This window comes from Opisthorchis viverrini (assembly GCF_000715545.1).
Source record: "Opisthorchis viverrini unplaced genomic scaffold opera_v5_123, whole genome shotgun sequence".
Classification (NCBI taxonomy): domain Eukaryota; kingdom Metazoa; phylum Platyhelminthes; class Trematoda; order Opisthorchiida; family Opisthorchiidae; genus Opisthorchis; species Opisthorchis viverrini.
The window spans coordinates 1,220,522-1,241,234 of NW_008751777.1; the positions used below are offsets into that span (position 1 = coordinate 1,220,522).

The window sequence follows — 20,713 nt, forward strand, 5'->3', positions numbered from 1 at the left end:
AAGTTATCAACGCCAACGACATTGCACAAAACGGCAAAAGATAACTTGGATTGAGCGGAGCAAAATGCTTTTGAATTTACTTCAAACACACATTCATTTCTCTCCTGGGGGGGGGGCATTCAAGCCCTAGATGAATGCTATAAATCAGTCACCGTTTTCTCTTCATTGTCTTTATGACGCAATCAAGAAATGCTTTACACAATGTCCTGCTGCATTTTACTGTCAGGTTGCTTGATGATGATATCCAAGACATCAGCCATCGTGGCTCCATCTGAAGGCATTTGACCTAACCCCCTAACCACCAGTAGTCCGGCCTATGTGCGTAAAGCACATACAGTGACACCAGGATACAGCGGTCCGTCCACTGGGAAGACTCATGTTGTAAACCATTCATAAGTCTGAACAACTAACCTGCAGAACCTCGCTCCGCGTTCAAGTCAGTAGTTGCCGTCCAATTGTTTGTTTCTGGGTTGTAAAACTCAACATTCGAGGTGTATGTATTGCTGTCGATCTTCCCACCGACGACGTAGATTCGGTTATTCAACGCACACGCCGACACCCAGCAGCGTCTAAAACAGAAACAGACAACGTACTGAGGTCGGTAAACGCAGTTGCACACGGACCAGATCAAAATAGAGTATCCGGTGAAACCGATCAACCGGAATTTGTTGTTTCTAGCGGGCACCAGGACACAAGTGAATCATATTTCTCTAATAAGTGAATACCGAATACATGAATAGGGACCTAAGCACACATAGAGTTCAGTCCACCGAATTGAGCGCCCCAAATTATGCCTTTTGGACACAACCATGTGAGATACATGGTGCTGGAGCAGTCCTCAATAACCGTGCTTAGGGGACACTGTTCCCTGGGAAGCCAACATCCTCCAGAAGATATATATACATATATATTGCTCTAGAGGCTTGCCATAAAATTTATTGTTTGTCGCTACTTTCGTCCTTCGAGTAACGCTACCAATATATATACATATATATTGCTCTAGAGGCTTGCCACTAAAATTTATGTTTGTCGCTACTTTCGTCCTTCGAGTAACGCTACCATCAAACCCGTATTCTTCGTATCTTTCTAGTCAATGGTGATTAAAACTTGCTTACCTCTGACCTGTATGATACGTCAGGTGCCTAGGCGTTTTGGCCTCGAATAGCGTCGCGAGAGTATGAGGAAGGCTCCAGCACTATTAAGAGGATCGCTGAGAAGTTTGAGTCCATTACCACCTTCCCCCTTGTTGAAGCTCATTGTAAACACCTAGTTCTCGAATCTCCACAAAGCTCATACTTTACTTGGGAGCTCGAAGAAGCCCTTTTAAACCCTACAGGATTCGGTCGATTTGACTTTCCAATGCGGATTTTAACATTCATGGTATTCCAAGAGTGATGTGAATCTCGCCCACCTCCACTGCATTTTTTGCGTCATCTGGATAAGTCTCACCCATAGAACCGCATCGATCGTTTCGGAGCATCGTCGAACTTCACCTTAAAATCGAAACAAAGTCCCGATCTAAAGAAAGCTTCAGGGTCCACGGAAGATCAGAACTCCGTATTAAGATTGGCCATCAGCTGGCTGCCGTAAGTACTTCATCGTACGTCCAGGCTCATAATCATCTAATGTGATCTGTCGACCACGTTTAGATGGGTTAAAGTTATCAAACCATTTCAACGCAGATCTCCGTTTGAGGGCGCTGTTTGTACTTCACTAAACCATTCTTTCCACTGCACTTCAAACGCATCCATCCAGTGCTTTGTTCGATTAATGCAACTGGATTGTTCCCGTCGATCGCGGCACTCTGGTATTACTCTCACGTCAGACTTTGTTGCGCTGCAAATTCTTGTTGGGAAAAACCTCCAGATACTGAGATCTGCTTGCTTCGATTCATCAAGTTCGGGCTATACGACGGACTGTTTCCGGTGACCATGTCGAGCAAGGGTGCCATGGCAATCAGCGTCTTTCCGAAAGCACATAATGGTTTGAACGCCGCCTTTTTACCTCCTTCCGTTGGTTGACGCCACCGTCTAGGGCGCTAGTTGGAAATCTTGATGCCCCTCATCGGCTTGGAGTCCTCGATTTTCGTACCGTTTTCAGCAGCTGCGACAGATCGTAGGTAAACAGAAACATCATAGTCGGCACATTCTCTGACAGTGCGTGGTCGTGGTAAAATTAGTAAACTGACTGAAAGATTTTGGAATAGACTATGTTTTGCTAAGAGGTCATACAAAGGACTCGATACGCTGCTCGTTTTGGCGTCGCTCTGTACTTACAAAAAAGGGGCTGATGAAATGGCAACGTTCCGCAGTAATGTTGCTGTCGATACTCATCACGATTGTGTCACGTGTACACCGAGGAGATTGCGGATTTATGATTAAAACAGGACATGACCTCATAAATAGCCATGAGAAGTGACTTACGGGAAGCCCATGTCCGCAATCCGTGTCCACGCATTGCTGATTGGATCATAGTACTCCCCAGAAGACAGAAAACCCTGGATGTTCTGGCCACCGATAGCGTAGATTCTACCACCGAGAACAGCCACTCCAAATCGCCTTCGCGAACAAGACAGTGAGGCTATGAAACTCCAAGTGCCAGATGGGTCGTTCAGTACTTCTGCACTACTTAGTGCTGAAACAAAAGGATTGGTCTATGAAAGCTACCCTCTGACAAGACAACATAAAATGTAAACAAGGAAAGTTGATATACGAATTCTGGTGCACGTATCAGGTAGGCTATAATTCCATCCTATCTGGTATAGTAATTAACCCATTGTCTATACCAGAATCAGCGCACCTTCGAGACTGACACAAAATTACGTTGTTTTTATGAGCTTAGACTTTTGACCCGATGTTTGCAGGGCAAAGATTTCGATCGTTCAAAGAAACTGTTGGCTCGTTGTATGTCAGCTCTTTGGGTGGATAAACTTTTAGCAAGATGAACCGTGTCAATCCCTCTTACTCTACTTATTTGGACGTTCACTGCAGTGAAGGGAACCAATGGTACACGTTGGTATTCAGCCTGTGCGCAACTTTGAAAATAAGATCCAGCCAGCTTATATGAACTGTCATCCGCGTCAGAAACTCGGCCACTGAGATCTCAGGACGTTGGAAACTTCCCATTTCTGGACATCCGTGCCTTCGAATAACTAGTCGATCACACTACATTGTCTAGGCTGGCTTGCGTTTCAGTAAATCCACTTTCCCGGAGGACCACAAGATGGACATGAGATATAGGAGTTCGAGTAACGACTTGGGAGAGTGCAATCTGTTGTTTTTAATAGATAGCTTTCCTCCCGACCGTCTCCACGAGTAGTGTTGAATTCATCCGCAAACAAAAACGTGCAGCTCTCGAGCCATATCTTTTCCGGTTACAAACCGAACTGTGCCAGTTTTAACTTCTGTACACGTACCACTGTACGCGTACACGGTTCGCAATAGCCGATGATGATGATGATGGTGATGAAGATGAGAACGCTTGGTTGTTAGAAACTCGGGAGCTGCACCCACCAAGTGAGCTTCCAGAGCTGCATAGTTGAACGCTTGAATACATTTTCCTTAGTGTGTTTATTACAGACAGATTCTACTTGAAAATACTGGTTCACGAGTATACGGCCTCGCACGCAGGTAAGTTTCTACAAGTTTACTACAAATACAATGAGACCATCTTTAATACTACAAACGTTGAAAGGATATCGAGGTTCAGGCTGGAACAAATGGATCGGGATGAAAGTCGTGGTCACTTCACACATCAACAGTTGTTGGCATTTGCAGACGGATATCCCACTGAATTCTAGGCACTCACCTCTATCATCACTGAAGCCACCAATTGCGTATAGCTTCCCTCCTAGTGTGGCGACACCAACTTCATCGCGTTTACATCGCAGATCAGGGCCAAGTGACCAGGAATTACTCCGGATGTCATATATGTCCACAAATCGGACGGGTTCGTTATGGAGACAGCCACCAATCACATAGACTTGTTCATGAAATAGTGCCACGCCCACAAATGAGCGTTCACGTGGCAAATCCGGGATACCAGAAGATCCGCCTCCCGCGCCGGATTCCCTCTTCCACAGACCGGTTCGAAAATCAAAGCATTCTACTGACGAGATGTCTGAGCCATTCCAGCCAGCGATGACAAGAAGTAACTAGACGGGATAAAATCAAAGTAAACCATTTACAATGCGAGTACACTTTGTGTGATCGACAGAACCAGGTGGCTATATGTGGGGACGGTCACATTACGCATGGCCTTGTGCGTTGAGTCAGATAGCTTAAAATTGCTAGGATGGCAAATAAGCAAATGACTACATTCTACACACAAAGTTTATCTAACATCATCCACGAACCAGGGCCACTAAGTTAAGTTACTTCAACAAGCAAGTAGTATCGACAAAAAGCGCTAGACTCAAACTATGTTAGCTGTGAACCACTTTCCAGTGATCTAAACAATATAACCACCGGTATGCCAAAATATTTTCTCCCATTTTTGTAGATAACCACCTGATTTCTTTTGCCTTTAAGTGAATACTACATAATACATACCACCCATTTATCAAAAAGTAATTTGACCATTCTTATTGGGTGGCACGTGGCTCAGTGGTTAGAGTGCAAATTTATTGACCGAAGGTTGGTTCGAACTTATTGGGTGGCACGTGGCTCAGTGGTTAAAGTGCGAATTTATTGACCGGAGGTTACGTGGTTCGAATCCGATCTCTATCTCCCAACTTCCCCTACGTAGGCTTGGGCAACCTGGCAGTCTCCCAGCCCTCGTGCTTTCTTCGGGTGGCATGGCAGCTCGGGTGTTACAGCTGGACGATTGGGTGGTAGAAACTATGGCTTGGCTACTTGTGACTTGTGTGTTCATGACTATTCTTGATAAAACAGACGAAACTGACCCCTTGCGTTCCATCGCGTGGTTCAAACTGATCCTTGGCCATGAGTTCTCTTCCATCCGATGGTGACAGTTGGTAAATAAGAGCCTGACGCAGGCGTTCTTCACACCATGATCTAGCGACCCCAAATTCGCTGGATTTGTTGAGACGAACCAGATAGGCACGTGAGAGCAATCCAAACCGCACATGATTTAACAGACGCTCGGCGCTTTGCCGACGTTTATCCACATCATATTCGATCCAACGAAGAACTGCTTCAAATATCCGATCCTCGGAAACGGTGAGTCGGTTACTTGCCACGATCTGCTCCAGGTCGTCTGCACTGAGTTGCATGAATTCATCGCAGCTCCCCAGTACTTCCCTGTATTTGAACATCAGGCAAAACGAGTCGAGGAAAGATGCATAATATTCTGTTCACTCTACAGGCGAAAACGACCGGGTAATAAGCCAGAAAACCTGTCGGCTCCGAATCCGTTCAATAAAACAACGAAGAAAAAAGCAGTCTTATCTCCGGTGGAAATAACTAAACCTGTAAACTTCTGGCTACTGTTTGAGCATTCTAACTTAGGCCGGTGTAATCGATCAATAATGTGGTTAGTTCTTACTTGGATATGATGCGGCGGTTCACATCACCTGACTTGATAACACTGGCTGGATTCTCAGTGACTACTTGTCAGATTATTGTGACTGACTGACGTTTCAACAACTCACTCACACTTCGTAGCTTGAAAGAACCGTAAATTGCTTCTCGGTGTCACTTAGTCTCCTCACTGCTTACAACATAATAAGGGCACTTTTGAGGTACCTGGCCTTCGTAAATTAAGATGATTGGTTCGTTTTTTTAGAAAACCCTATGCTTTTGGAATGTGGAACAGTTGCGGGTTGTTGGCTGCCCACTAGCAGTCAGGTTCTTCATAGGTTCCAGTGCAAGTTGCAAGCCAATCAAATATAACCTAGCCTTGGAACAACCACAAACTGTAAACAGACACGAAAATTACGTTGCACCGTGTTCTTGCATTGTCCGTACTTTGATGCAGCAGCGAGACTTGAACGGCATTCTAGATTTGTATACGATTTTCTGAAGCTAATCACGCACGTAATTCAGGCCCGATCTCAAGTACCGGAAACCACAGTATCTTATCAGGTGACCTTCATTCACAAGAACGACCGCAACTGCAATACAGAGACAGATTTCAGGTGGGAAATGTTTGCACTGGACAGTGACACCTGGTGACATGCCACAAATACAAGTTTGAGACGTTTTGAGACTTGGCGTGTCTCGGTATTCAAAAAAGTGACGTATTTGTAAGCGACCAGCGACTGACGTCGTTATACCAACACTCAGAAACTTTCGGGGTTGCTCGCCTCATGAGCGCAAGGGCGAAATGTGCCCCATGTGGTACAGCATTATTCGCCCAGTATGGACAGGTGAGCTGAAATACATCTTATCTCATTACCTGCTGGCAGACGCCGACTGGTTTATTTGCGTGCCGCATTACGGTGTGATGCAAAGGGAATTGCAGATAACAAGAGTACGTCACTGGGTGTTTGCGTTCACTGAAATGCTATCTTGCTTATGTGCACTGGTGGCTCTCAACAGACCTTTGACAGTTCGTCTGCGGACCTCATTCTTTCACATCTACAGCACAGTTGTTTTAAACTTATTGGCTGTCATGAGCAGTGCGTATGGCACGAGTTTCCAGGGTGATTCGGACTAGTCTAAGACTAAACCGTTCGGTCCCGAGCGACTGATCAGTACTATGATGAGATCGTTATTGGACAGGAATATGGCGTCACTCATCCTTCAATCACAAGGTCCTCAGCACGTGATCACGTGATCATGTGAAGGGTTCATGCAACTGCTGGATTATTCGTCCTACTGAACCACTTATAAACTGTTAGTAGTATGAAACTATTCGCATATATACCTAAGTATATATTCGTAAATTAGTGGAATCGGTCTACGCTGCAAAAACGGAGAAGAGCAGTGTGTGGAGGCCAATACTTTCTCAAGCCATGCCTGTTTGTATCAGTACGAATGTTAACCATCAACAGACCAAAGCCAAGCGAAACTCTGTCGAGAACACGAGGTACTGGTTTAGAAATTTTTCCCAAAATATGTGTAAATGTCAGTTGAGACAAGGATCGTCCCACAGTATCGCTGACCCTTGGCGCGCACCATAACCGAGATTGGTCTTCGGAAGTAAGCTAATAAAACATAACTTGGTTACCGAATCCATCGTAGTTCAAGTAGTGAGCAGTGATCCTATCCTACAATCGTCAGAAACTTTACCTAATCACCAAAATGTTGAACAAATGATTGCGTCCAAAACCAAAACCCACACTACTGTAAATAGAAGTTTCGAGATCATCTTTCAATGGATTCCACCAAATTTCACGTGGAAATTTCGTACTGGAAATGGTTCACTTGCTGCATCGTCGAGAGTTGATCAACCTTGTGCTCGTTCACCAGTCGTCGCAGCGATTATGAGCAACATGAATCCAGACAGTTTTCATGTTTGAATTCACAAAAAACTTCTACGGAAGACAATTAAGTGTCTTCTCGAGAGAAAAGTCTCGTCCCTGGAGGGGTGATTGAAATAAAATGTTTCCTTGGGCCTTGGGCAATGGTATTTCGATTGTATTTGATTTTTTTATTCCTCGGGGTGCAAGAAACTACTTAACTTTGATCAGATCAAACGTCCCACATGATCAAGACGTTTGTAAATATGCCCTTAGATTTTCATAAAGAAAACTACTCATAAGGTTGCTGAAAATCTTCGACAACCCACGGACCAAATTGGGGCTCATCAGGTAGGCGCAGTCCCCGAGTTTCCGTCAAACTTATGTTTTACTTCAACCCAAATTGAACTGTTTTCGAGAAATACACTTATTTGCAAATCAATTTGGTTTTCACGAGAGGCCCAACTGAATCTCTCGTTTATGATATTCTACAACTGAATGTGCTGCACACAGACCGCCTCATGATTCAGTTGGCACGATATTCGAGATATCGCAGTATAGTTTCATAAATGAAGCTACTTACAAGGTTGCTGAAAACTCGCCGACAGCCCACGACTGGTTTTGCCCTTCTTGGAGCTCATCAGGTAGGCATCAGGTAGGCATTAAAAGATATCTCGGTGTGTGGATGAATCTTTATCCAGGGCCTGGAAAAATTTTGCTCTTGTTGTGAAAAGCTATAATTTGGAACCGCGTGTTGTATTATTTGACGGAGGCTTGCGTTCTTTGGGTACTTGAATCGCTCTTGTGAAAAAGAGATTTCAATAATCAGACGAGTGAATATCAGTTTTGAATAGACAACACACTACTCGTGATGGTTAAGTAGGCAGCCATCCGAATGCTACTACGACGCGTCGGAGCGTGCAACACAAACCTGTTGAGCTGCGCTGCCGTCTACTTTCCAAGTGAAGGAAATGCTCCCAAGTGACCGGTGTTCGTGATTTCGGAAGAGTTTACTGGACGTAGTTCTGCATTTGACACAGAGACCTCGTGAGATCAGAGAAGTAAATTACCACAGTGATGAGGTCATAACACAAACAGGTTTGCGGGAGGGTTCGATTGTCAACGCACTCAGTCCGGTCACCTCTAATCGGAAAGAAAACCCTAAAAAAACAAAATTTTGTGACTGCTAATTCTCAGTCAACACATATCGGCCAGCGGTGGATAAATGTCTACGCACATTCGTCATTTCGCAGTTTCCGAGAGGCAAACAATCAAATCAAAGACGATGGAAGACTCACGAAAAATGCTCACACACAAACCGCATACAGGACTCCCACAGGTTTGTGCAATTGTGCCATTTGGCAAAACGCGATATTCCCAGACAGTTTTCCGGATGCAGTTGGGACTGTAGGAACTGGCAGCAAGCGTCACGCGCAGGCGATATTTGAAGCAAATCGGAAGCCAGTAGAAGAGCCTCAACGGTTTCTTCATTCAAGAAGAGTTCTGTGGATAGATAGACGGAAGGTGTGCGACAGTTGTATGAGGGGTAAATGGACAGAACATCTGAGACATACAGTACATACAAACCGGATTTATTCTCAAGCATAAGTTTGGCTAACCTGTCCCCACGTGATAAAGAGAAATACATTGATCTGACGGTTGCAACAAAAACGCAATTCAGATCATTGTGCTATTGGAAAAAAATGATTTTAACCATCGAGGGACAATCCGAGTTCATCTAGTGTCGAAATGTCAAGATAATATTTAGAAGAAACTCAAAAGCTACCATTAAAAGCAACGACGTACCGCTAGCTACTTCTTGAGCAATGGGGAATTTTCACACCTTCGATTTTTGGTCACATCCTGTGAGACGAGGACACCCTATGTTAAAGAGGTGATAGGGGTTTCATCCGGTATTGACAGTATTAGAAGAACCAGCTCCGAACGTAACGGGACTATATCACAGCCAATGGAATAACCGTTTTCGTTGAGACAGATTTCGTTGGTTGTTTTTCACTCGCCCTTGACAGCTGAATATCACTTTTTCTGATCCGCTTGTACGCGACAGTGATCAATAGATCAGCTGGTTCGCACGTTCATTGACTTTTTCTGGTTTGGCCAAGCGCACCAGACTATCAATCGGTTATCCAGACCGGAGTTCACGGTTATAAGAAGGCATTAAGGAGAATGTGGTCCACAACAGATAGTCACTGTGAGCACCCTAATCATGACCGGAACTCGATCCCATAATTTTTCAGGAAAGCGTCGGATATCCCTCTTTTGATCCACAACCGCCTGATAAATTGGGGCCAATTTGTATCCACGCATGCTACGACGTCGCTAACTTATTAGACAACTTTCTTTCAATTGATCGCCCCAACTAGCCATCAAGTGATGACTTCCCTCGATTTGTTGGAGCTTTTTTCAAACGACGGTAAACGGCGATTGGTAGAAACATCGGAAAAAAACAACAACAACAAACAGAGGGTTTTGGAGGGTGAAAAAAATAAAAAGTGGAGATTCTAAATGGTCGATGGGAGCGGAACATTTAGAAGCGTTGCTACAATTTTTTGGCCAGTGACTGCTTCTCTGTCGGCAAAAAGTGCGATCGCTGGTATCCTCACAGCAAGTATCCTCACCTTTGCACTAATAGATAACTTCCGTTTACCCTGTAAGCAGTCTAGAAACAGGGCGCAACCGTGCACACATGTCACAAGCCCCATAGAACAATCGATGTTAATGCTCCACCTTGGAGCCATGCCGGTTCCTAGGGTTTGTATGGTAGATGTGCGTCGAGAGAAAAACAGAACTTCGGTATAGAAAGTCTGATCAGTGTGCAAATGGTGCTCGGAATCAACAGGGTTGCGCTGTTTTGAACATTAGTTGAATCAGTTGATGGGATCAATAAAATCGATGAGTCATCCATGTGGCCCACCCCAATGATTTTCGTTCTTTCAGGAGTTACATCATATGATGTCTCGTTAAGTGAGGCCAAATGTGACCTACTAACCAATTGAACAGTGACGCAACACATGTGGAAAAGTTTTCAAGTCGGCCGCGATCAATAACAACTTACCACCGGTGTATAAAAAGTTAACCAGTTGCACGAGAGCGCCTTCATCCACATTGTTGATGACTACACTTTCCGAACAAGACTCAAGCACTGGGTTAGCAAACATGGCATCGAAGTACTGCGAACTAGATGCAAGGACGACACGGTGTGCGGGAATCTTCGTGGTTCCGGCCTGAAGAGTGACATCGCAAAACTGTCCAGATCTATGTGGAAGACAAGGTTAAGACGGAAAAATTGTAAATAAAGGCAAGAAAGACGAAGATTTTCCAAATCACCACACCGGAGTTAAAATGCTAACAGGTTGTTTGTGTCCAGGAAAACGCAGGAACTCAAGGTCACGTTACTCATTTTCCATTAAAATCACTAAGGTGGATTGTCTGACAGCTTTAGTACAGCCTACAAATGAAGTTCACCAGTGCTTTAGAGCCCAGAAGTGCTGTTTTCCTCATGTTCAGGATCATCTCACCAAAACACACATGAAAATATTCATCCACAAGTGAGTGACCATCCGTCTGGTTCATCGATCAGTCCACAGAATCAAGTTTCATTACTCCCCCCCTGAAAATTAGGTAGGCATAATTTCAGCTCTCTTGATTTGGCACGCAATAAGAACTTATGTAGACCATGCGTGTTGACGTCCAGATTGGTCCTCTGATGAGAAAACCCAAAAAGTGAAAAACTGCCACAAAGAACGCTACTGTTTGTAGTTTACCATGGTAAACTCCCGGAAAATTCCCCCAACTTGCAACCAATCTCCGAAAGGAAGAATGTGCTGCACAACCCACGAGCCATCTGTATGAGATCATTTTTCCACCAGCAAAGTCATCGTAGTGTCATTTTTGCGACCTTTATCGATGATCCCGAGTGAATATATCCCAAGATGACGTTGCTAGCATCGCACCCACTGGGTCCGTTGAACTTAGTGTTGTACACGTGCAAAGTTGTGGTGCGTAAAAAAAACCTGTCGGCAGTCAGAGTACGGTTTGGTGTCACTTATTATCCACGCAATTTCGTCATATAATTCCAGAGAGAAAATTCAAAGGGCGAAAAGGTGTTTACTGCTGACATGCTAGAAAGGCATCCGGAGGTGAGAAGCAGCTCGAAGAAGTCCATCACGAGTGTGCGAAAGAACTCTTTCTCATAATACGGGGAGGAAAACAAAAAATTCCTATCTACTTACCGACGCCACTTGTTTAACCCGGCGAGGACACGTGAAGGGTGGTCACAGCAATACTCACGGCTTAGCTTACCGCTCGAACGGCGACGAAGGGACTGTAGCGCGGAATCCTAGGGGGAAGTAAAACAAAAATCATTAGAACGGAAGAGGGTAGTTGGTTGTAGTCTACTGGTGCCACTCTCCAAACGAATGGCCCGAGTGCGCTTTCGGCTCCACGGCTCTTTACCGCGTAATATCACCTCACTATGGTCTATTGAATAGGCTGTGTCAGCAATTGGGACGTGTTATGTCCAGCCGGGAAGTGTGTGACCGACTTCTGTACAGGTGCTGGCCGGACCGTCCTCAGAAGGGTGGAGAATCGTTCGGTATTCTACTAAAATCTGGAAATCTGTGGTCAAAATACACTTTTACAAGGTTCCACGTTTGACAGTAAAGGTACCAAGGAAAGCACAAGCTCCAAGAAAAGAACCGTTCATTGGAATTCTCCAATCCACACGGTCTAAGTAGCACAACTGGGGAGGAATCCGTATCTGTTTTGGAACAGTTATTCCTATCCTACGGATGTATTTCTCGACCAGTATAGTATAGTATGATATAGTACAGTGTAGTATATATAGTATAGGTTTGACAGTAAAGGTACCAAGGAAAGCACAAGCTCCAAGAAAAGAACCGTTCATTGGAATTCTCCAATCCACACGGTCTAAGTAGCACAACTGGGGAGGAATCCGTATCTGTTTTGGAACAGTTATTCCTATCCTACGGATGTATTTCTCGACCAGTATAGTATAGTATGATATAGTACAGTGTAGTATAGTATAGTATAGTACAGTGCATTTCCTTCTGCTGCACAAGTCTATTGATTGATTTCTCCTATCCGCACGGCAGCTTCTCGACTCAGCGCACACGGAATCGGGACATTCAATGAGTGAGAATGTCCACTGACTTCCAAGTTGAAACACGTCCGCTCTGTTCACTTGTTTATCACATAGAATGGAAAGTATATGCTCCATAAATCGTTTATTGTGGAGCATTCTGTCGACGGTATCTTGCCTCTTGGCCCCGAGGGTGATCGTTTTAATCAGACTTTTCTCTCCCGTGGAGATTGATTCGTTGATCTCCTGGAGTTCTTGCAGTCTGACGTCGGGAGTTCTCATAAATCAACTAATTCGAGTGAAAAAGTCCCAGCAAAGAAGCTCTCTCGTTTGGAATCGAGCGTTCATGGCTGAATTATCACTGGTCTCCATCGGACAAGGGGTCATCTCACATTACTTGCCTGTATCTCCAACGTTTTCACCTCAGTACGGTTAAAAACTCCGCTTTCTCATTAACTCGGATCTAGCATACCCTGAACAAACGAAGCACTTGTGCACAGGGTAAACAAATTAGATATTATCCCGGTCGGAGAGATCTCGACTGAAAGGGCAGTTATGGTATGCGAGCACCCTTCGAGGAGGGGGGAGGCAAATGAAGGAAATTCAACGGGCGTCATGCAAAAATGAAAGGGAGCCGGTACACCAGAAACCGTTACTGAGAGGGACGAACGACCATGAATGCCTTCATTTTATCCACTGCAAGTAATGTGCATCCACCAGCAGCAAAGTTGGATAGCTTTGGGGCGTGTAGCTATCTCTTTTGCCATAGGCTACGCATCTGACGTCGCTGTTCATGGGCAGTTGCAGCAATTGGTCGCAAGAGTGGGTGGCAACTTTCTAAACTGCTTTGCCGTTACGAAGACACTGTACCTTACCGTGGTGTGACGGTTTGCGAACCTCCGTGAATGATGAACAGTCGCACAAGTGCGTTTGCATCTGAGTAATTCGGTGGGACGTTGGAGCAGTTGTAATGGAAACTGATATCCATGGTCGGTGGTTGTGACAGATCGTCCCCAAAAGTAGAGATCCATCATGCAAAATGATCGACACATGTCAGGGGAACCCACTAGATATCGTGACAGGACCGAAAATGTCAAGGTGAACATGGTCGATTCGGTACGCTTGGGTGACAAAGGTACCTATGGGTGAGTGAGTATGGCCAATGACTTTCGAGCGATGAAATGCGAGGCAAGCTTTTTCCCATGAATGGAGGATGGCTTTGCTCACATTCGGCCCTACGAAACGTTGAGAAATGAGGTTGGGCGTTGCACGAATTTCAGGGTGTGAAAAGTTATACACAGCGTCAAAAACAAGGTGACGCACTGCGCATGGAACGACCGGTCTTGAAGTGGGCATAGAGGAATCCCAGTCGATGGTACCTGGCGNGTAGTTAGTTCACGGTGCAACTATTTGCCGGACTCGGTTCGTAGGGTGAACGTTAACGGGGTTTTGATCTCGACGTTCAAGAAAATGGTGAATGGATGAGTAAATAGCAAGCAACTCTCGACGGAAAGTGTTGTAGGTGAGGGAAAGAACCCAAATGGTCAAAGTTCATCTTGAACAGATGCGTCAACGGAAACTGACAGCTATGTGACAGGGTTTGTAGAGTGAATATTTTCAAGGAATCACCCAGTTAGGATTTGACCTGTACAAAATCTAACTCAAGAACGTCATCAGAATGCAATATCTGAGCTAGCAGGCTGGTGAAAGATGACAAATGCTTTGCAGCTGGGATTGAAACGGTGGCAAAAATTAGTCATCCTTAAAAACGTTTAACTTGCTTGCCGGATGTAGGTTAGGGAATGGTATCACGTTTATCGATGACCGGGGGAATGCCGTTGGAGTCAAGGGTATGAGATGAGGCAGATATACACTTTTCAGCCATATTCGATTAAACGATGAAATAAAATGCGGAAACGTTGTAAATGTTGTGCGTGTGTGAGACCAAGATATCATCCAGGTATGCAATGTGAGGAATCGAGTAACGGTCAGTTATGGTGATATTCCTGAGTGCTCGCAAAGGTATTCACAAGAACGCCAGTCTAAGGATGCTTTCTCAAGTACTATATGGGGGGGGGGTAAAGTTCAAGTGCTTTGAGAAGGCCTGATGAAACCTAATTGAAGCATCTGCTGAAGTTCATCCCTTCTTGGAACAAACGACATGGGCGTGTGAAAACAGGAGAGCCGCGAGTAGAAATATGCTGAAATACGGAATATCTTGGTTTGGCTGGTGAAACTCGTGTTTGGTTACATCGTCCTCTTACAGACGCTTGAGTGTGAGTATCGATTGGATCGATCTACCAAAATGTTAAAATGTGTGAGGAATGTGTGTGCGCCAACGATAGGGTGGTATACCCTGAGATTAACTCTTAAACACACTGTCCGCGAGTCATGATAGGAGAACCATTGGTGGAGGTTAGAGTAAAGTTAGAACGGCTGGAGCGGAAGTAAGCGGCAGATAAGGGAATTATGCTACTGTCGGCTCTAGTGTCAATAAGAAAAACGAGGCAAGAAGTCTTGTCGAACACTGTCAGGCGGCGGGTGAAATGAGTAGGACATTTAACTTTACTCGCCTCTCTAGTTCAGTCCGTGTGTTTTCCGACGATGACTGAGGGGATGGGTGGTTATTCCGAAAGGAACATGGTTTGGAGCACTTGGACGCACGATGCCGAAACGCGCTGTGGTATCGGCAATATCCAGTTCCTCTGGAGGATGAATGTGGTCAAGAAAGCCAGCGTGGAAGCGAAATCGGTAGGGTCAAGACAAGCGAATGCTTGTCAAGACGATCGTGAACAGTGGATGCAAAATCTGGCGTACCTAAGGAAGAAATGCCAGAACAGCACGGCTGAATTTCCAAGTCCAGTGAGCGGATTACTTACTGAATTGGATTGGTTGTACAAGATCTTATCTACAAGTCCAGTGAGCGGTTTACTTACTAAATTGGCTTAGTTGTACGCAGTTTGGTAAACGCTTCAGAAAGAGCTGTTTAAACATAGCTTTATCAATATTGCGCTCCGACATGATATTGTAGGGTCGTCGATGAGCTTGGGTAGAGCCATCCAGAGATTCCTCGCCTAATAGGTGTTCCAGTCCTTCGTGTTTTGGTGAACTGCAGAGTTTAATTATGCCGACGCGTAACTTGGTGTTGTCAGAATTCATAAAAATCTCCTATAAAGCAGCAACTGCTATTCCCGAGGGGACACTGAGAGCACATGGTAATACATGGAGTAAACATTTGGATGATTCCACAAAAAGAAAAGTGAGCCTGAACCAGATGTCTGGGTCATGATGCCAGAATGGCGGAAGATTATCAGAGGCTGCGTTGATGTTGCGTGTTGGTGTAGTTGAAGTTGACTGGATAACTTGTGCTGGGGCATCTGAGATTTGCTTTAATCTCCTAAAGCAGATGGGGCGAGATGGCCCAAGTGGTTAGAGCACGAATTTAATGACCGGAAGGTGGGAGGTTCGAACCCGACCTCTGCCTCACGACTTCCCCTGTCTAGGCTTGGGCAACTTGGCAGTATCCCAGCCCTCTTGCAATCTTCGCGTGGCATGGCAGCTAGGCACCGAAAGCGTGCTATAGCTGAACAATTTTTTTTCAGGCCCACCAATTGTTAGTTCCCTGCATGTAACAAAATCCACTCAATAATCAGAAGCTGACAAATAACGGACAAATTCTGTTTTTTTTTAAAGAATGATGAATTTACACAAATGGAATGTTAGTTCAAAAAGGTGACTTATCGCTTTGAGCACAACTTTTGATGATTCTTCCAGTTTGACCGGTATGCCGTTTTGCTCTGCAGTTTTTGGCTGCTACACGTTTTTTATGATGTGTCCGCGAGTGTGCTCGTTCGGCGCTTCGAGAATCAGTTGGCATGTGTGTGTGTGTGTGTGTGTGTGAATGTACGTGTTGATTGTTCTGCGTCCTCCCACGTGCAGAAAGGTTTGGCAAGTGTGCAATCCGTAGAGAATCGTTCGTAAGCGCACCACACAGAACCCGAATTGCTATCGGTCAAGGTTGCAAGCGAGACAGAATTTGCTCGTGTGGTTTATGTGGGTGTGGAACATCGCGAAACGCGTGATCCATTGAGTACAGCTGAACTAAACAGTTTAAACGAAGTAAGCTTTAAGAAACGAGAGAGTGGCCGGTACAAATACTCCTTCCCGAGAGAAAGAGAAATAGTTGATGATGTTAACCTGGGACGAAACAGTCCAGTCAGTGGACACAGGTGTCAGACCGAATGATGCGTTGACCAACTGTATGAGTGGCAGGCGAGACGCGTGAAGACATATTGGAATGCATTGTATTTGTATTAGTAATCGGACTGTTTAAATTCGGTCTGGGAGGCCCGGATTACATAGGATCATTGTGTGCCGGTTTAAGGTGAGTGGCGGATAAGGTTTATCGAGTACCTGGATAATGAAATGTTTTTTCAGAACGGGAAAGAACTCGAAAACGCCCATCGTACGGGGTTGTAAAGGCGTTTTAACGCTTTTTAACGCGTTTGCAACGTACAAACACGTAAACAAGTCGCAAGATCTGGATCGGTACACGTTCGGTGTCGGTAGTGTATGATAGTGTCTTGTTCCATAAAAATGGTCATGCGCTTGCATGTCCCACCAAACGCCGCAGTCTTGAGGTAAAACTTTTAAACTAACCTTTTTGGAAGTCGATCCTAATCGTATTCGCGTCTGGACACCATGGTATTATTCCGTCCAAGTACAACCACAATTCCTAAATATGAATCATTATCATGCCACATCAGCCGTCACATGCGGTCAAGGTTGCAAGCGAGACAGAATTTGCTCGTGTGGTTTATGTGGGTGTGGAACATCGCGAAACGCGTGATCCATTGAGTACAGCTGAACTAAACAGTTTAAACGAAGTAAGCTTTAAGAAACGAGAGAGTGGCCGGTACAAATACTCCTTCCCGAGAGAAAGAGAAATAGTTGATGATGTTAACCTGGGACGAAACAGTCCAGTCAGTGGACACAGGTGTCAGACCGAATGATGCGTTGACCAACTGTATGAGTGGCAGGCGAGACGCGTGAAGACATATTGGAATGCATTGTATTTGTATTAGTAATCGGACTGTTTAAATTCGGTCTGGGAGGCCCGGATTACATAGGATCATTGTGTGCCGGTTTAAGGTGAGTGGCGGATAAGGTTTATCGAGTACCTGGATAATGAAATGTTTTTTTCAGAACGGGAAAGAACCCGAAAACGCCCATCGTACGGGGTTGTAAAGGCGTTTTAACGCTTTTTAACGCGTTTGCAACGTACAAACACGTAAACAAGTCGCAAGATCTGGATCGGTACACGTTCGGTGTCGGTAGTGTATGATAGTGTCTTGTTCCATAAAAATGGTCATGCGCTTGCATGTCCCACCAAACGCCGCAGTCTTGAGGTAAAACTTTTAAACTAACCTTTTTGGAAGTCGATCCTAATCGTATTCGCGTCTGGACACCATGGTATTATTCCGTCCAAGTACAACCACAATTCCTAAATATGAATCATTATCATGCCACATCAGCCGTCACATGGTTTCATCAACCGGTATGCCTCACTTGCTCTGTAGGGCATAGTGGATGAGCGAAAACAGCCCACTACTGACGCCCTCCTTCCCAAAATCCTCGGGCATCTCGGAAACATTCTTAAGCCTCGACGCCCAGGTTATCTGGCTACTTCCGCTTTCCGCACTCTGAAGCAACGAGGGAAACAGGCTGTTCTTGTTGTCACACTAGACGTGCTTGATATTGAGGTGTACTATGTACCAGATGCGAGATTCTTAGTTGCAAGATGTGATCAAGCCAACTGCTCAATCAGTCTCCGTTCAATTTCGGCTGCATACCTCTCGTGATCCAGAGACCCTTGCGGCGGGATGCCCGGCGGAAGGGTTCCTTGCTTGATCGAAGAATCCGGATGCTGTCAGTATGAATCACGTTCCAGGATGGGAGCCGTATGGAGACGCTGCAAAATATGGCTGCAAGTCGATGTCACTAGCACTCCTGTTGTCAGTTTCTACCCAGATTGTCTTTACGAATGTCTGGATTTGTTGCGGTAGAGTAAATTTCTTTTCCATCGACCTTTACTCTTTTCTTCACATTAAGAATTTCAACTGACTTGTGGTTTTGCGGCAGCGAGACATTGCTGTTGAACGCTGATGTTGTTCTTTAAATGATGATGATGATGATGATGATGATGATGATGATGATGATGATGATTCGGATGATGATGATGATGATGATGATGATGATGATGATGATGATAACGGGATATCGAGCCGTGTTTTACACAATCGGGTAATGAACTGACTGGTATCCTATTCACAATTAGACCGTGTTGCACAAGACCAAATTTTTTATGGGACCTCTCTGTCTCACAAAAAACACAGTGGATGAGCGTGTCGCGAACCGTCTGCGAACAGAAAGATGGCTTGCACTCATTTTACACAAGTTTCAATATTCTACAGCCTATCCGGTAAATCAATAACTGCTTGGTATTCACCGTATGAATGTCGAGTCCATAGCGACCGGAAATTTTCGGTGGGGTTGCGATCCTCGGTCGTCGCGTTGAGATTGTGTGTCTGCTTTAGGCGTTCAGCTGTAGCAACCTTTCGGTGCCTAGCTGCCATGCCACGCGAAGATTGCAAGAGGGCTGGGATACTGCCAAGTTGCCCAAGCCTAGACAGGGGAAGTCGTGAGGCAGAGGTCGGGTTCGAACCTCCCACCTTCCGGTCATTAAATTCGTGCTCTAACCACTTGGGCCATCTCGCCCCATCTGCTTTAGGAGATTAAAGCAAATCATACAAAATCGATTGGAGTGCACAAAGACAAGAGAAGATGATAGATACGGGAACAGAAGAGTAGTGTGAACCATCTTTCATTCCTCATTTTTCTTCATTTTTCTTTCCCTTAGAGGCCACTTTTCCACTATTTTCTCTTTTTTTCTGCACTCAGGGATAGCAACAATGGTGAAGAAAAAGCTGAAAAATAACGCATGTTTTGTCTAAGTGGACCAGATTTTTATTCCGTGGTTATATAGAAAACGGGAAAATTCTCTAGTGGTGATGTCATGCAGTGAACCACTGGGCTGCTAGGTTCAGAATTGGCCAGAGTCATGTTTATTTAGCAAGTACTGCATTAACCAAGGCTTCGCTCCGGAGAATCTGACTCCTAATCAGAAAGCTTCTCCTGTGCATTGGACATGCATGGCTGGGTTCATGTGTGGAAGCTAAATAGCCGTCTGCATGGGTGCTGTGAATCGGATATGATACTGTGCGTGGGAATTAGATCTCCAAAGACATCTAAGAGGTCTCCCATAAGACTTCTGTGTGCCAAACTATAAAGGTTCAGCTTTCTAAACTACTGTTTGTAGAATTTAGTCACCAGGTCTTTGGTGCTCTTGCACTCCGTTCGCAAGAGTACAACTCCACGAACCGGCACATGCCATGGAAGGAAAGTCACCTGGCTGAATGGTTGTAAAGACCAGAGACTGGAGATGAACCTCCGAAGATCATGCTCGACGCCAATAGCCCCATCGTCAAACTGGATGCAGGAAGGTTGGTACAACCATATCGGCAAGATCCCGTGGTGCAGAATGTTGTAGCAGCCTTTTTGGACAAAAAGAGCATTGTGAACGGAGAGGGAGACAAGGAATTAAAAACGTTCCGGAGTCACTTTGATCGGCTGAGTCTGAATGAACCTGGGCTAATTTCCTGGAACGCCACTGATTCAGATGTGGTGCTGCCCGTGATACCTCGCGTCTTGAGACGGAAGCTCATCGTTGAATGCCATGAGATGGCACACAGAGATTACGCAAAGGCATACGAATTACTTAGGCAGAGGGCCTACTGGCCTGGGATGAGAAGTGAGATGATGAATTATGTGGCGTCCTGTAAGCGGTGCCAACTGTTGAAAGGGGATAGGACAGGGGCAACCCATTCCATGGAACCCATTCCTGTCCCAGAAATCGGCGAGTTATGGTGCGTGGACGTCATGAGTGCGTTTCCGGTGACGACTGGCGGGAATCAATATATCGTGATAATGACAGAACACCTGTCGAGATGGATTGAGGCGGCAGTCGTGCGTAATCAGCGGGCGACGACGATCAGCGGAGTGGTAATGCATCACATTGTGGCCAACCGTGGGGTGCCAAAAATGATCCTAACCGATCAGAGGCCTTGCTTCGAGAGCGAAGAGTTTCGTAATTGCTTGCAGAAGCTGGG

The 20,713-nt window shown here is 45.2% G+C and overlaps 2 protein-coding genes across 2 annotated transcripts in view; one reads left to right on the top strand and one right to left on the bottom strand.

Annotated features, from left to right (window-relative positions):
- The window catches only part of T265_06060 (hypothetical protein), a gene marked incomplete at both ends in the record, with an annotated part of 59,585 nt that extends 50,811 nt beyond the window's left edge, over positions 1-8,774 (top strand). The window contains 2 exons of the mRNA XM_009171230.1: positions 3,579-3,629; positions 8,617-8,774. Coding sequence (XP_009169494.1) covers positions 3,579-3,629; positions 8,617-8,774 — 209 coding nt within the window. The remainder of the gene's footprint in view (positions 1-3,578; positions 3,630-8,616) is intronic.
- The window catches only part of T265_06061 (hypothetical protein), a gene marked incomplete at both ends in the record, with an annotated part of 228,146 nt that overhangs the window by 128,972 nt on the left and 78,461 nt on the right, over positions 1-20,713 (bottom strand). The gene's annotated exons all lie outside the window — the stretch shown is intronic.